Raw genomic sequence first — 15,594 nt, 5'->3', positions numbered from 1 at the left:
TACACGCGTATACACACTAGTACATGCACACACTAACGCATATACACACCTACTTACACATGTTTGCAGAGGAGGAAAAAGAAAATAAATCTTTCAGCCTTGTTTAACTAGGCTCCTCTGGTTATAGCTCACGCCAACCTCTTCTCACTACATGCAGACAGAAACCAACTGTCTTTCACATTTTTTATTAATAACCTCCACCCACCACCTCCATTTTATAATCTTTTCTTGGGGTACAAGGTCTACATGCCAATTGTAATTCTCAACTAGCTGAAAACTTCACTGTATACTTTTTTAATCACATACTGCCTTGAGATCCAGGAGTACTGTGAAATAAAGGCAAGCTCATGGCACAAATCCTGAACACAAAATTAACAAAGTTTCATAGACCAGTGGCTGCTGGCAATTTACCTGGCTTTGCTGTTCTAGCAACATGGAAAATTCCATGAGTCAAAAAAAAAAAAAAAAACAAAAAAAACCACGATACATTCTCCATCAGTTTACACCCTCTTGCTCTTTGGTATTTATGAAACATTTCTTCCCTTATGTCTAGTTAGCCAGTGTTTTTCAATAACCCTAATCTCTATCCTCTACTGTTTTACACACACACACACACACACACACACACGCCACCAGCTCTGTATCCCTCACACTCACACTATATCCCTTTCTTTCTTCTCCTAAAGAAGATTCTCTTCCTCCTACTGGCAAATGTTATTTTTTTTTTAAGATGCCCATATACATTCCCAGAATCCTTACAATTCTTATAACAAAACTGGAAAATCCATGCTTTTTAAATAGGTTCTGGCAACAAAGGAAGCAAAACAAAAGGGTTTAACCTCATTCACACTATTTCTTCCTCATTCAGTATGTATTATACTGGGTCACCTTGACTCAATCATAGTTTTTATTGAGACAAAAGCCAAAGTGTGCAAACAGCACTGACATGAAACATTTAAGAGCACATTTTTGTATACTTTTGTATACTTATGTTTATGTTCCTGGAGTAAAAGCCTCAAGCAGGTACTCTGCCCTGCGGAGAAATTATAGTGACTTCGGCCCCAGGGAGTGTCGTACACGACAAGGATGGTTTTACCTGGTACTTTGGGAGCTGCTCCTTAGCATGTTGTAGAGATCCCCCGGAAGAACTATGGGAAGAGACGCTGCTGCCGCCGCCACTGCCCTGACAGCACTTGGCTGACAGTTTAATAGGGACATCCTCTGTTTTCTGGGGTGACAGAGAGGCAAGATAAGATATTGCTAAGTGTATCAGGCTTCCTCTGCACGCTCTTCACTGGGAATTTTTGTTTTTTTTTTAAAGATTTTATTTATTTGAGAGACAGCACAGAAGGAGAGAGCACACAGGGAGAAGAAGCAGGCTCCAACCTAAGCAGGGAGCCAGATCGGGGACTCAGTCCCAGGACTCTGGGATCAAGACCTGAGCAAGAGGCAGATACTTAATAGACTGAGCCACCCAAGTGCCCTGGGAATTTCTTTTTTAAACCACTGTTACATCATACCTAAATTGCACAGAAAACCAGAAGCTTTTTTCTCCTTCTTGATGAGGACAAAAATGTAGCTCCTGAGAGTCTATATAATATCTGGGAGGGAGGCACACTGAAGAAAGATAACTGGACATAAGAAGGGAGTTATGTAGTATGACTATTCACCTTAAGCAATTCAACTGTTATTTATATTTCAATTCATATCTTGAAATCATCAGTGAGATCTGATCAGTTATTAGAGGATCTGATCCTCTAATAACTCTGATCGGGTTATTAGAGGATCTGTTAATACTGCGGAGAGTCATCATCTATAAAATTGATATGGAGAAAGACAATGCTTCAAATTTAAAATTTTACCAGGCAAATGGAACTAAGTAAGAAAGCAAAATGACTAATCTGGAGAGTGTGGGTTAGTATTTTTATTTTTATTTTTTTTTATTTTTATTTTTTTTTGTGGGTTAGTATTTTTAATGACACACCCCTTGTAGCACTCCTTTAAAGGTAACAGGAGAGAAAATCATGAGGTCGAGTTTGTGAAAGATGAACCAAAACTCTGAAATAGGAGCTCCTATGAATTTTACATCATGTGATGGAAAAGTGATCCTTAAAGGTTAGGGGTAATAAAAGATTATCTACTATATATTCATAAATAGGGTTCACTGTTAATTTTGTGACATAAAGGTATAAAGATACACCTTCATTATTTTTTCCCTTCCTCCTACAACAAAATATACTACTCCCTACAGAAGCATCCTGTGCCATCTCTGATAAGTTGTTTCTGTTCTGTCCAAGTCTTACTTGCTTTTTTGTGTGCAGCATTTGCTTGGAAAAACATGAATGCAACTGCAGCTTATCTAATCTCCAATGTGACAGTCACACTGGTGGTCTAATGCAAATGCCTGCAGTCATGTGCTTGATACAAACTCATGATGTTTTGTGTTTGCCAAGGGAGTGGGGGGCTGAAAATGGGGAAAGAATGTAAGGAAAAGGGCAGCCCCAGTGGCCCAGCATTTAGCACTGCCTTCAGCCCGGGGTGTGATCCTGGAGCCCCAAGATCGAGTCCCATGTCAGGCTCCTACACGGAGACTGCTTCTCTCTCTGCCTGCCTCTTTCTCTCTCTCTCTCTCTCTCTGCTTCTCCCTCTGCCTGCCCCCCCCCTCTGTCATGAATAAATAAAATCTTTAAAAAAAAAAAAAAAAAGAAGAATGTACCAAACACACAAACTGTGCTGGTCCATACCAGCCACTCTAGCAGCCATCAGCATCCAAAGTTGTACTGGGCTGTTCCCAGGTATCGGGCACTCCACTCCTTCAACACCCTCTTCAGATCTAGCTGTTACTTAATACCACTTAAACCAGAAACACAGTTCTTCAGAGAGCCTAAGGTGACACTAAGTCTACACCTGCCTCACAGACTGCTAGGCCTTCTGGCTGGGGTACAACACACTGAACAATCTATAATTGGAGATAGTACCTGGTACGGTGAGTAGAGCACCGTCTTTTTTTTTTTTTTTTTTTTTTTAGCCTTGGGCAAGTTACAAACCTCTCTGGACTCAGCTGCCTTTTCTTTCTTTCTTTTTTTTTTTTTTTTTTTTTTTGCCTTTTCAATTAAATGAGTACTTCCAGACTCCAGCATTATCACTGCTCTGATATACCAAAATTCCAGTTCCTTTTGAAAACCAGGGAGATTTTTTTCCCTCCATCCGTTACCACCATTAGGAGCCCTAGTGATGGTGTGTGGGTGTTCCAACTAAACTATCTGTGCAAGGCCTTCAGGGAAACAGGAAATGATGTGGGCAATCGAGGGGAAACCACGTCCTGTCCACCAAAGGGTCAAGTGCTGGCTCACCTAAACTTTGATACAAATCTACTTATTAAAGCCTACAGGTGAATCACCTGAGAGATCCCTTCCCTACCCCACTCCCCTCCTAACCTAACAAGCCCAACAACTACTGTAATGATTAGCTACCTGGCCAACTTCCACTTTAAAGCATTATGGAATCTACCCCGCTAAACTGCCTTTAACCAAATACTTCCTTCCTGAAAAAATGATCTTTATCAAAAGCAGGAAAACAGGCCCTCGGCCCTGATGAAACAAAGACCATGATATAAACTATTCATTTACTTAGCTACACATTCAATGAGCTGCCAGAATTCGGGCAGTATAGATAGCAAAGTATTAAACATGAGAAGAATGAAAAGTCCAAAGGCAACACCTTAGAAGTACCCTGAGCTGACATCCAGAAGACTCAGGGAGGACCGGATTCTACTCCTCACCCGGACACACGACCTTACCTTTCCTGTTCTGGCTTTAAGGGATCAAGGGCTGCTATATCCTCACTTTACCCATCTCAGATTCCCCCCACATGCCCCACCCCAGGACATCACCACCATTAACCTGCTTTCCACTAACAAAGGAAATAAATAAAGCTTCATTTGACAGAGGGGTTTGGGAAGCACTCCCTTTTGAAGATGAAAGTGTAGTTAGCATACTGAAGCCCTATAGTAAGGAAAGCTATTTAATTTTGTTTAACCCAGTGCAATGTAATACCTCTTACTATCTATGAGAAATACTGGACAGAATGAGCTATTAACTTCCCTTTAGGCTAACATTTCAGAGTTCTCAGTTTTCCTATTACACATGTTTGGCATCCAAATCTACTGAATTGCAACTTACCAGCAAATTTCCCCCTAGTAATATTTTCAATACACTGTGAGCATCGGTCATGATTCCTTGCTAACAGTTTCACCTGTGTATATTAATAAGAATACAAATGTAGTAGCGCAGGGTGGTGGAGAGCCTTGTTTATGTTTCTTCTGAACCATTAATGATACCGTACAATAAAGCCCAAAGCAAAGATTATGAATTAATAAACAATTGCTCAGAGATATGGTTAACATCACAAATATAAAAGATGAAAGTAAATCTGCATTTCGTACCTGAGTTGCCACCTCTTCAATCTTGTGAACGGCTTTAGAATCAAACAAGACTTGTCTGCCTCTCCTTTCACAGTCCTGGTAAACAATCAGGCGGATCTCATTCAGGTCAAATTCCGAACATGACCAACTGTGGATTAAAAAGGAGGAAAGAAGCTATATTATCCACAACACTTGAAATGATCATGGAGAGCTAAGTTTCCCAGCCAATGTACCTATGTGCATCAGAAGGTCACAAGTGTGCAGAGCTAATGACCCCTTCACACCCAGGGGCAAAAAGCCTCATCTGAGGGCTCATATGGGCCATACAAATATTGCCAAATGTCCACGACAAAGGCTGGGAAGATGGCTATAAATAATAAATCACTGGGGAGAAAGCATCTCTTTCCAAAGCAGCTTTGGACAAAGATAGCAACCAAAAATCACAAGGAAGTGTAGAGAAAGCTAAATCTGGATGCCTAATTCTGAGGATGGCACACCTGATGTATAGGAGTGTTCAAACTTCTGTGTAATTGGTCAGGGAATGATTTGGAGCAAGTTAGTGGGGCCTGCTCTCTTCCTCTCCCACCCACCCAGGCTCAGGTAAAATTGAGTGAAATCACATATCCTAAAATTTAGAATTTTCCTCTATTATAGCTGGCTCTGATACAGAAGTTTTGAAAACCAAGTATATCACTGTACAGAATCTGAATTGCTAACAACAACAACAATAAAGGAAGCATGGTTTATTCCTTAAAAAGAAAACCACAAGCCCAAAATGGTGTCTCTTAAGCATGTCGTCAAACCAGGACTAATACCTAAAACCCTAGTTTTAACCTCCCACAGAAATGGTCTTAACCAGTCAGGAATTTTCTAACCAACATGAGGTAATCTGTCACATGGGCCTTCTCCAAGCCTAAGAGAAGATGAGGTAATTTGCATGATTAAGACCCTTATCCTTCCCCCTAAGGGAAAATGACCTAGTCTGAAACAATCCTTTCTTTTTTTCCTATTAACTCCTTGCTCCATCCTCCTTCCTGTAAAAACCATCCATCCTGTACAACTCTTCAGAGCTGCCCCATTCATGAATTGCTTACTAGAGTCAATTAGAACTTTAAATTTACTCGACTAATTTTTTGTCCTTTAGCATTCCTGAGCAAACCAAAAGTTGCTGGGATAAAACTGCTCTAAACATAGGTTTGTTCTTGAGTAATAGATGAAATGAGAATGCAAGAACTCTAAGAAGGGTAATCATTTAAAATGCACTGCTTTGGGGTGTGTGGCTAGCTCAGTTGGTACAGCGTGTGACTCCTGATCTCTGGGTCATGCAGTCAAGCCCCATGACGGGCCCACTGCCTACTTTTAAAAAGCTTTAAAAATGAATAAATAAATATAAAATGCACTGCTTTGGATATCTTTAGTTATTAGCCTGTTAATTCACTCCACACATATTTGAGTGCCTACTATGATTCAGACACTGTGGTCCAGATGCTAAATATTCAGCAGTTAACTAAACAGACTGATCCTTGCCCTCATGGAGAATGTGGTTTAGTGGGAAACACTGGACTAATAATAACGATATGTGTAACGACATATTATCATAGTACAAAAAGAAAAAGTAAAGGAGTCTCATATTTTCAGATCTAAGGAGCAGGGAAATCCCTAAGGATTCAGGGAAGTGAGGGACGCCTGGGTGGCTCAATGGTTGAGCCCCTGCCTTCGGTTCAGGTCATGATCCCAGGACCCGGGATCAAGTCCCACATCAGACTCCCTGCATGGAGCCTGCTTCTCCTTCTGCCTGTGTCTCTGCGTCTCTCTGTGTCTCTCATGAATAAATTTTTTTTTTTTTTTTTAAAGGAAGTGAAGCAGGCATCTGGCTGGCTTAGTTGGTAGAACATGTGACTCTTGATCTTGGGGGCTTGAGATCAAGCCCCATGATGAGTGTACAGCTCACTTTAATAAAAAACAAAAAGCAGAGGATTTAAAGAATGACATTTAAACAGGACTTGAAGAAGAGTTCAAGAAATAAAGAATGAGAATGAAAACAAGATAGGAGGGAAGGACATGGAAAGATATAACACTGACGTAAAAGAGAAAGGGAAAAAAAAAAAAAAAGCCAGAGAAGCAGAGTTCACGAAGCAGGCAGGGAAAAAGGCAGGAGCCAAGATCACACCCTAAGTGCAATGAGAAGTCAAGAGGAACAAAGGCTGATAATAAGTTCAGGTCTATACTTTAAAAAAATTCAACCTGGCTCCTCCAAGCAAAACGGGGGTGGAGATCATCAAGATTGGAAGCAAGGCAGCCAGACATAATTTACTATCAGAGTTGAGGCCCTTCGTCAGGAAGGTTAGAGGGACAGCTACGGAGGTAGAGGAAAGAAAACAGACACTGGAGGTATGTTCAGGGGGCAGAACTGGTAAGACTTAGTGGTGAGATGCAATGGTGCCAGAGGCAAAGGGAGTGCTACCTGCTTCGAGAAAGCTGGGGGAGGAGGAGCTCCCAAGGTACAGATGACAGAGAGAAGGTAAGTAGACTAACAAAAGCAAACTGTAAAATTAAGATAGTTGACTACAGTGCAGTCAGACACATCTGGATTCCCTTTCTTCATCGGCACAATGGGAGTATTTTTTTTTTTCAAAGATTTTATCTATTTATTCATGAGAGATACAGAGAGAGGCAGAGACACAGGCCGAGGGAGAAGCAGGCTCCCTGCAGGCAGGGGAGCCTGATGCGGGAGTCAATCCCAGGACCTTGGGATCACGCCCTGGGCTGAAGGCAGACACTCAACCACTGAGCCACCCAGGCATCCCAATGGTACAATTTTTTTAAAAAAACTGATACAGTGTCTGGTAGCCCAACCACAAACTGTGCATTATTGGCTCTTTCCTCTTTCAGGCAGTGGTAGTTAATATTGAACATATTCTTTCAAGGTAGGAGATTAGTTTTCTTAAACCCCAGCACCAAAAATAAAAATAAAGTTCAGGTTGTACCATCTTATAGCAACCTATGTTCTAAGGGACCATGCCTAGCATCCCCTCCTCCTGATTTTGATAACAACATGACAAGTTTATCTTGGAAATAATTTTCTCCCTACTCTCTGTCCAGAGGTAGTCCATGATCCATGCCCGGCCAATCACACATGACATTATTCCCAGCTAGGCTGTGAAAGCCAGTCCCCAAACTCAGCTGCTCAGCTGGCAAGTTATAACCCTGGAGTTGATGGTGCTTCTTCTTTTTTTTTTTTTTGCCATTATGAGAACTTATCTCTGAAAATGAAGCCAATGTGGAAGAAAGTAGAGGTGAGCAATGGAATGAGAAAGATTCCATTGGGTATCAAAGCCACCTGCTCCTGAGAGCACTATCCTGGAGTTAGTTTTTTATCACTTACAACCAAAAAGTCCTGATGATTGTGCCCCAAACCACTGCATTTTAAAATTATACAAAGTCATTAATAATGACTGTGGGGAACCTGGCTAGCTCAGTCAGTAGTGTATGCAAATCTTGATCTTGGGGTCGTAAATTCAAGCCCTACACTGGGGTATATAGAGTACTTAAAAAAAAATCTTCAAAAAAAATAGCCTCTCAAATTATTAATACCTAGTACATAGGCTAATGTTATCAAAAGTGAGAAAGCAAAGAGGATTTTATTGTCTTTTTTTCTTGTTCAATCTCTTTTGCCCAAATACACTTTGCCAAGATAGCTTTTTAATTTATTAAGCAACTCGTTCACTCCTTATTTTTGAGGAGTAACCATGACTCAAATATCAAACTGAGGACAGCCTGACTAGAGCAGCTGAGATTTAATAATGATCATATCACCTTATTCAATGTTTCATGCTATTTCTCAATTTTAAAAGAATGGAAATAAAAGATATGAAAAGGGAAAGTATATATGTTAGATTGTCTAATTTTTTGACCCAAATACCTTTAAAAGCTATGTTTTATAAAATATAAGGCAAACCCCACTCCCCTTCTGAATGAATATTGTCTTATTTAATACCTAATTAAAATCTTGTCAGCTGTCATCACTAATATTAGCAGAGGAAATTACAGTTGAGTAATTTGATAAAGAAAATATGGGCAGGACAAAGGAGATTAACTGAGTGCTTCAGAATAAAACAGGCCTGGAATCAAACCTCAGCTCTGCCTCCACCAGTGTGACAGCCTTGATCACATCTCCTCAAGCAGCACTTGTGGGGCCTGGTGTGAAGATTAAAGGAGATAATCCATGGAAATCTCCCAGGGCACCGTCAGCTCTTTCCCCTACGGTTCTCCATAAACAGGGCTTCGGTTAGTCATAATCACATGCCACGTGTATCTTCTGTGTGTCCGCATTCCCTTCAACATTCAACCAAGTTATTGTGGGGCTTCTATGAGCACCAACCATGGTTCCTGGTATTTTACTGAGGGCAACTCTGCATGACTCAAACAGGTATGAAAAAATAAGCTTTGGGCTTTTGCCTTGAGATACCTGTTTGAAAGACATTTATTCTAATCAGAACTACCTCATTTCTTTGCTTTGGTTGGAAACAAGGACAGAACACTGGCCCCGGGATGATTTTCTACGCTATGGCCATGGCTATCTACCTTTTCTCACTGTAAAATTGAAACAAAAGGACTTGGATGGGCCCTTTTCAGTTTTAAGATTCCATGATGCTAAAATCTGCCTGGAACTGAAACTAGATCTTATTTCTGGAACTACTCATCAAGAGCAGGAAGAAAGTGACCAAAGTCTAAATTACTTACCTGAAAGGTGACAGGCAGCAGTTCAAAATGAGTTAAGTACAAAAAGTAGAATCTCTTTAAAAAATATATAACCACGTGTTGTGGGTTGTGTCCCCCAATTCCCCTCAATTCCTAATCCCCGGTACCTGTGAATATGACCTTGCTTGGAAACAGAGTCTTTGCAGATGTAATCAAGTTAAGATGAAATCATACTAGATTAGGATGAGCTTGATCCAATGACTAGTGTCCTCGTAAGAGGAGGGAAATCTGGACACAGACAGAAGGAAGGTGGTGACAGATTGTGGAGTTATGTTGCTACAAGCCAAGGAAACCCAAAGAAGGCTGGCACTCGGGGGATACAATAAATAAGAACTGGATAAATCCTTATTCTGAAGGAATTTAAACTCTGGAAGACACAATTATATAGGAAACTACATGAAAATAAAAGGGCATGAAAGAATATAGAAAGAATATAGAAAGCAAGAGGGGGAAAAAAAGGCCATAAAAGGAAAAAAAGGAAAAAAAAATCCCAGAAGCAGCAATATTTGAACTGAAGAAGTTAGGAAGAATGTGATCGACCTGTGCTTTAAGAGAACTAAAGCTGTTGGAGAAAACCATTTTCAGAGCAAACAGAATGGTGGTAGTGATTTGTATACCCAGGGTTTCAAGGAGTCATGGCTGTAAGGACAAGAGAAGTAGTTGCAGGACTTGCAATGTCCTCCAAGACCAGTTCTAGTGCTGGTGTTTAATTGGTCCTTTGCACTTTATGAGAGTCAGGCTAGAAGTGGGCTTGAGTATGCTCACGTGACACATGATCTGTGAAAAATGAATACTTCAGAAATGCTTTTCCTCTTTGCTCTCACACAAGGAAATAACCCTATATACTCAAAAACAAGTTCACAAGAAGAGTTTACAGGGCAGTCTTGTGACCCAAGAATGTGAATGTTTAGTCAGGTATGATAGGGAACTTTCAATGGTCCAAGAAAAAGTAGAATTAAAACAATAACAAAAAGTAGAATTAAAGCCAACAATAACAATTACAACAGAAAATGGCAATACTATCCATTTCACAAGTAGCTCCCTACACACCTATTGTGTGCCAAGCATCCTTCCAAGAGCTGGGATACAGCAGTGAACAAATCACAATTCCCGCTTTGATGAAACTTACTATATTTATGATGATATTTTACTCTTAAATCCTACTTTTTAAAAAAGATTTTATTTATTTATTCATGAGAGACAGAGAGAGGCAGAGACACAGGCAGAGGGAGAAGCAGGCTCCATGCAGGGAGTCTGATGTGAGACTCCATCCAGGATCTCCAGGATCACACCCTGGGCCGAAGGCAGTGCTAAACCACTGAGCCACCTGGCTGCCCTCTTAAATCCTATTTTATGTTCTTTTTTCTACCAACTCTCACTGCGCCTCTCCTTTCTCAAAAAATGTTGTTTTTCATTTAAAGATTTTATTTATTTTCAGAGAGAAGGCTCGTGCATGCGCCTGAGCAAGGGGTTGGGGCAAAGGGAAAGGGAGAAGCAGGCTCCCTGCTTAGCAGGGACTTGATCCCAGTGCTCAGGGATCATGAACTGACCAGAAGGCAGATGCTAATGATTAACCGATTGAGCCATCCAGGTTCCCCTCAAAAAAAAGTTTCTTAAAACAAACAGAAACCCTCTCAAAAGGTTTGTTCACAAATAGTGAGGAAGACCTAATGACTCTTACCTAAAAATAAGGAAAGACTAGGGATGGAGAAAAAGAAAAAAATTGTATTTCAGATGGCAATCAGAGTTCACCCTGTCAGCACAAATGTACATTATCTCCCACTCAGTAACAAGCTATTTATTTTAAGAAAAAAAATTATGTAAATAGATGACAGTAACAAATTTGGAATCTTTTTTTTTTTTGTCTGAGTTAGTACTCTCAGGAAGAGAGCAAACAGGAAAAGTAATTTGCAAATTAGTTGATGTTCCTATTTTATACTGAAACAGTCTTTGCCACACAACTTGCCAAGTTTAGTTTCAGAGGCACTATGTAAAAATTCACCACTGAACTGCCGTTCTGTGGTTGAGAGTATAGTAAAAAGGTACTTAAAGATTCTAACTCTCATCAGAAGCTTCAATACATGACGCTAGCCTAAAGATATAATTTAAACATGATTCCAAATCAATGTGTCCCACTGTTATTTCACCAAACAAAATTTCTACTGGCTATTGGGGCAATTTTGTCTTTAATAAAGTAGGTGACGTAAATCTTTACTCCCTTTGGAGAAGAACTGTGTAGAATGAAATAATAATCCCTATAATCAGCAGCATAGTATGGAAAGAGCACTGTAAGTAACAGGAGCCTCAGAGCACACTCCTGTATTCACTCCTTCCACACACTTTTAGGACCTGGCTTGACCCAGGTACCATGAAAGATACCAAAAATAGAAATTAACTAGATCCAGTTCCTACCTCAAAAGACTTACAATCTGATATGGGAAGACTAACATACAACACTTAAATAACCTACACTGTCACAGATACCAAGATTAATGTCCACATGGCTTATAGAACTTAAAGGATGAAGAGGTCAAGTCCACGTCGTAAGGGTGAGGGATGGATGAAAGTCACAGAGGATGTGATGCCTGGGACATGAACTGGTATTTACCAGAATAAACAGAGCTTTTAACTCTAGCCCTGCCACTTTCAATCCAGGTGACTTCAGGAAAGCACTTCTCCAGGGCTCAGCTTTCCCAAAGTGTATCTATCTGCCTTTTCTGTCTCACAAGATTGTTAGGAAAAACAGACACTGAGTATGAAAGTACTCTTAAACCTGCAAAACCTAAGTAAAAGGTAAGTTCAGACCTACAGTCTCTTCACTGAGATCTTTGGGGCCAGATGTTTAAGAATTTGGAATTTTTCATATTTTAGAAAGAAGTTCATACCACATATTATACGATACTCCTCCAGGGTCTAGGTATAACCAAAACCCAAAACCAAACAAATTAATATTACAGCAGGCCAAGCTATGAATATTTATGCTGAGTGGATTATTAGACAGAAACTATGCATAGCCTCACAATAGTTCAGGTTATTTCCAAAAGTCTTTTCAGGGATTTTAGAATTGTAGGATAAAAGACTGTTGACCATTGTAATGCTTACTATGTCTTAGGGAAGGTCAAAAGACTGGAATAAGTAACATTAAGTTCACCAACATTAACCCAAATATAACCAATCCCTTAAAAAGAGGACCATCAAAGTTTATAAGTAGGTTGTAACTCAGAACTTGTTTCTCCCTCCCACTGTAATAATACTATAAATGATTGCAAGGGTCACAAGCTAAAACCACATAAGTCTTTATATAATGTGTTTGCACAGCAAAAGCAAAGCACTATGAGTCACAACACAGACTGAGACTTGGGTACTATGTACCATGCACTAGGAAGTACAGAGTTTGAGAAAAGGAGAATTCCTTCCTTTTTTCCTGAGTTCAGGCTCATGTTAGGTAAAGTTCACATGTGATCTTCATGACACCATCCCTGACCCCCTACCACCCCAGGGCCAGCATGGCACTGACAAAACCACAGAGCACTGCACTGGGCATCAGAATGCCTGAGTTCCAGGCAGGATCTATTGTCTAATCCCAGTCACACTCCTTCATCCCGTAGTGCAGTGTTCCTTCCTCTATAAAAATGATGGGTTGAGGCTAAAATCACCCCTCAAGGTCTCATTCCAAATCATCTATAAAGTATATACAGTGTAATCTAGACTAGATGACCCTAGCCAGGCACTAAGAGAAAGCAATCTTAATGAATTAATCCACATTACAGCACAGCATCCCTTAATCCTTCTAGATATACTCTACACTCTATGCTTCTTTAATATAAATACATCTTTAATCAATTGAACTTCCAAAAGATGCTAACAAAATCTCCAGAAGTACAAGTTCTTTTGGGGCAAAAGGGACACTGAGGGGGCAGGTGACAATGCCACTGTACCAACTAGGATCTGTACAAGCTACCCCTGGCTAGCTTTGCCAGATTTTGTTGTTATTATTAATAGGTTTTCCCTTTGTCTCTTTAAAAACTCACAGCATTTCTAAATATGGCTCATATTTTCCAAAATCGTTCCTTTAATTCATAGAAGAGCACTACATGTTCTAACATCTTTAAACTAGAAGCTACCTGTACTTAAAAAAAAAAAAAAGTAAGGGGCAGGGCATGCCTGACTGGCTCAGTCAGAAGAGTATGTGACTCTTGATCTCAGGATCATGAGTTTGAGTCCCAGAGTAGGTGCAGAGATTACAAAAAAAAAAAAAAAAAAAAAGCTTTGTTGTTCATCTTCATGCATGCTTTAATTCAATATTCACTGAGCTAATTCTTCCATACTCTTGTCAGCACAACCAAAACAGCAGACATTCATTACTGTATTTCAGGATTACTGAAATGCATAATGGCTCTGCTAACTTGCAAAAAACATGATGTCATATCTTCTCCTGAAAGTAAGATTTCCCCACATCCCTCATTCACCCAAGGGAATTATATACTAATAACAGATAAATATTTAAGACATTGACTTGTATATTAATCCCAGATCATTTAAATTGTACACAGATAAGGTAATAACTCTATTTTCCTAGAGGGTTCCAAAGGTCAAAAGCATGGTTCTCTCCATAAGGTTTTCTTTGTTTGCAAAATCACAAAGCCAAAATCAAGAGAAACTATACCTATCTTCGGTTATAAAATATTAGCATTAAAATAAATAGGAATAGGGGCACCTGGGTGGCTCAGTCATTGAGCATCTGCCTTTGGTTCAGGTCATGATCCCATGGTCCTGGGATCGAGTCCCGCATCAGGCACCCCACAGGAAACATGCTTCTCCCTCTTTTTTTTTTTTTTTTTTTTTTTTTAATTTATTTATGATAGTCACAGAGAGAGAGAGAGAGAGAGAGGCAGAGACACAGGCAGAGGGAGAAGCAGGCTCCATGCACCGGGAGCCTGACGTGGGATTCGATCCTGGATCTCCAGGATCGCGCCCTGGGCCAAAGGCAGGCGCCAAACCGCTGCGCCACCCAGGGATCCCTGCTTCTCCCTCTAACTATGTCTCTGACTTTCTGTGTTTCTCATGAATAAATAAATAAAATCTTTTTAAAAAAAGAAAATAAATGGGTATAGGTGAGCATGTGGAGGAGTGGTCACAGCCGCACTGTAGGGTCAGGCCAAGGGGCAGAGGCAAGAATCAAAATAAGGGGGAAAGAAAAAAGAAAAAACACACACACACATACTCACGTACTCTTTGACCCAGCAATTCCACTTGTAGGAATTAATCCTACAGATCAGTTTCCATGGGTTCAAAATGATTATGTACCTAAAGGTTTTCACTGAAGCATTGTTTGGAATGGCAAAGGACTAGAAACTGTCAACATGAGATTGTTATATTATGGTCCATTCCTTTTACGATGCAGATAAAAACAACAAATAAGAAAGATCCTTCTGTAATTATATCATAAGCCAAGACATCATTTTAACAGGTAGAAGTACAAAATATTGTGCACAGAATGCTACCATATGTATTTTTTAAAAGAAAAATGGAGAAAAAACTCTGGATTTTATTATACATGCATAGACTATCTCTAGAAAGATACATAATGAATTATAAAACTGGTTGTGTCTAGAACTATGTTTTCTAAGGATTTATTCATCTATTTTTAGACAAAGAGCATGGGGTTGGGGTACAGAGGGAGGGGCAGAGGGAGAGAATCTCCAGCAGACTCCCCACTCAGCACAGAGCCAGATGCAGGGCTTGATCCCACGACCCTGAGGATCATGCCCTGAGCCAAAACCAAGAGTCTTACGTTCAACTGACTGAGCCACCCAGGCACCCCCAGAACTATTAACATACATCTATCAAAACAGCATAGAGTGTAGACTCGGGAGCCAAACAGCCTGGGTATAAGTCCTTATCTGTCTCTTTCTAGTTACATGACTTTGGGAAGTTACCTAACCTCATTGTATCTCATTTGCAAAATGGGGATAGTAACACCTACCTCATAAGTGTGTGTGGATTAATGCAGAGCCAGGCACACAGCAAGTGTGCTGTAAGTACTAAGACTGTACCTTTTGAATATTTAACCATATGACTATAGTATCTCTCAAAAAATTAAAAACAAATTATAAAACTGAGGGATACAATAAGAACCTCCCCTCCCCTTTTTTAACCCATCACATATTCTATTATTGCCTTAAGACAAACAACCTTAATTACTGTTTGCTTTAAAAAGCTTCTTGGTAGCTGAAGCATGAGGCAGTGGGTGAACTCCTACAGGGAAACCACCTTAATGAATTCAAGGCATTTAGATTCAAATATGTAGTTTGGCCTTCGACAATGACATTTATTGAGCTTTCTTGTCAGCATTCATATACCACATTTTCCTGCCCTTCTTTATCCTCTGACTCTGCCAAGGACAGGAC

The 15,594-nt window shown here is 40.0% G+C and overlaps 1 protein-coding gene across 7 annotated transcripts in view; it reads right to left on the bottom strand.

Annotated features, from left to right (window-relative positions):
- FNIP2 (folliculin interacting protein 2) overlaps positions 1 to 15,594 on the bottom strand; it is a 132,456-nt gene that overhangs the window by 60,200 nt on the left and 56,662 nt on the right. For all 7 annotated transcript variants that reach the window (XM_025439200.3, XM_025439201.3, XM_025439203.3 and 4 more), the window contains 2 exons: positions 4,445 to 4,571; positions 1,097 to 1,228 (listed from right to left, as the gene is read on the bottom strand). In XM_025439200.3, the coding sequence (XP_025294985.1) occupies positions 1,097 to 1,228; positions 4,445 to 4,571 (259 nt within the window). The remainder of the gene's footprint in view (positions 1 to 1,096; positions 1,229 to 4,444; positions 4,572 to 15,594) is intronic.

This window comes from Canis lupus, chromosome 15, assembly GCF_003254725.2.
Source record: "Canis lupus dingo isolate Sandy chromosome 15, ASM325472v2, whole genome shotgun sequence".
NCBI lineage: Eukaryota > Metazoa > Chordata > Mammalia > Carnivora > Canidae > Canis > Canis lupus.
The sequence above is the reverse complement of the archived record's forward strand: the minus strand, read 5'-3'. Positions and strand labels throughout refer to the sequence as shown.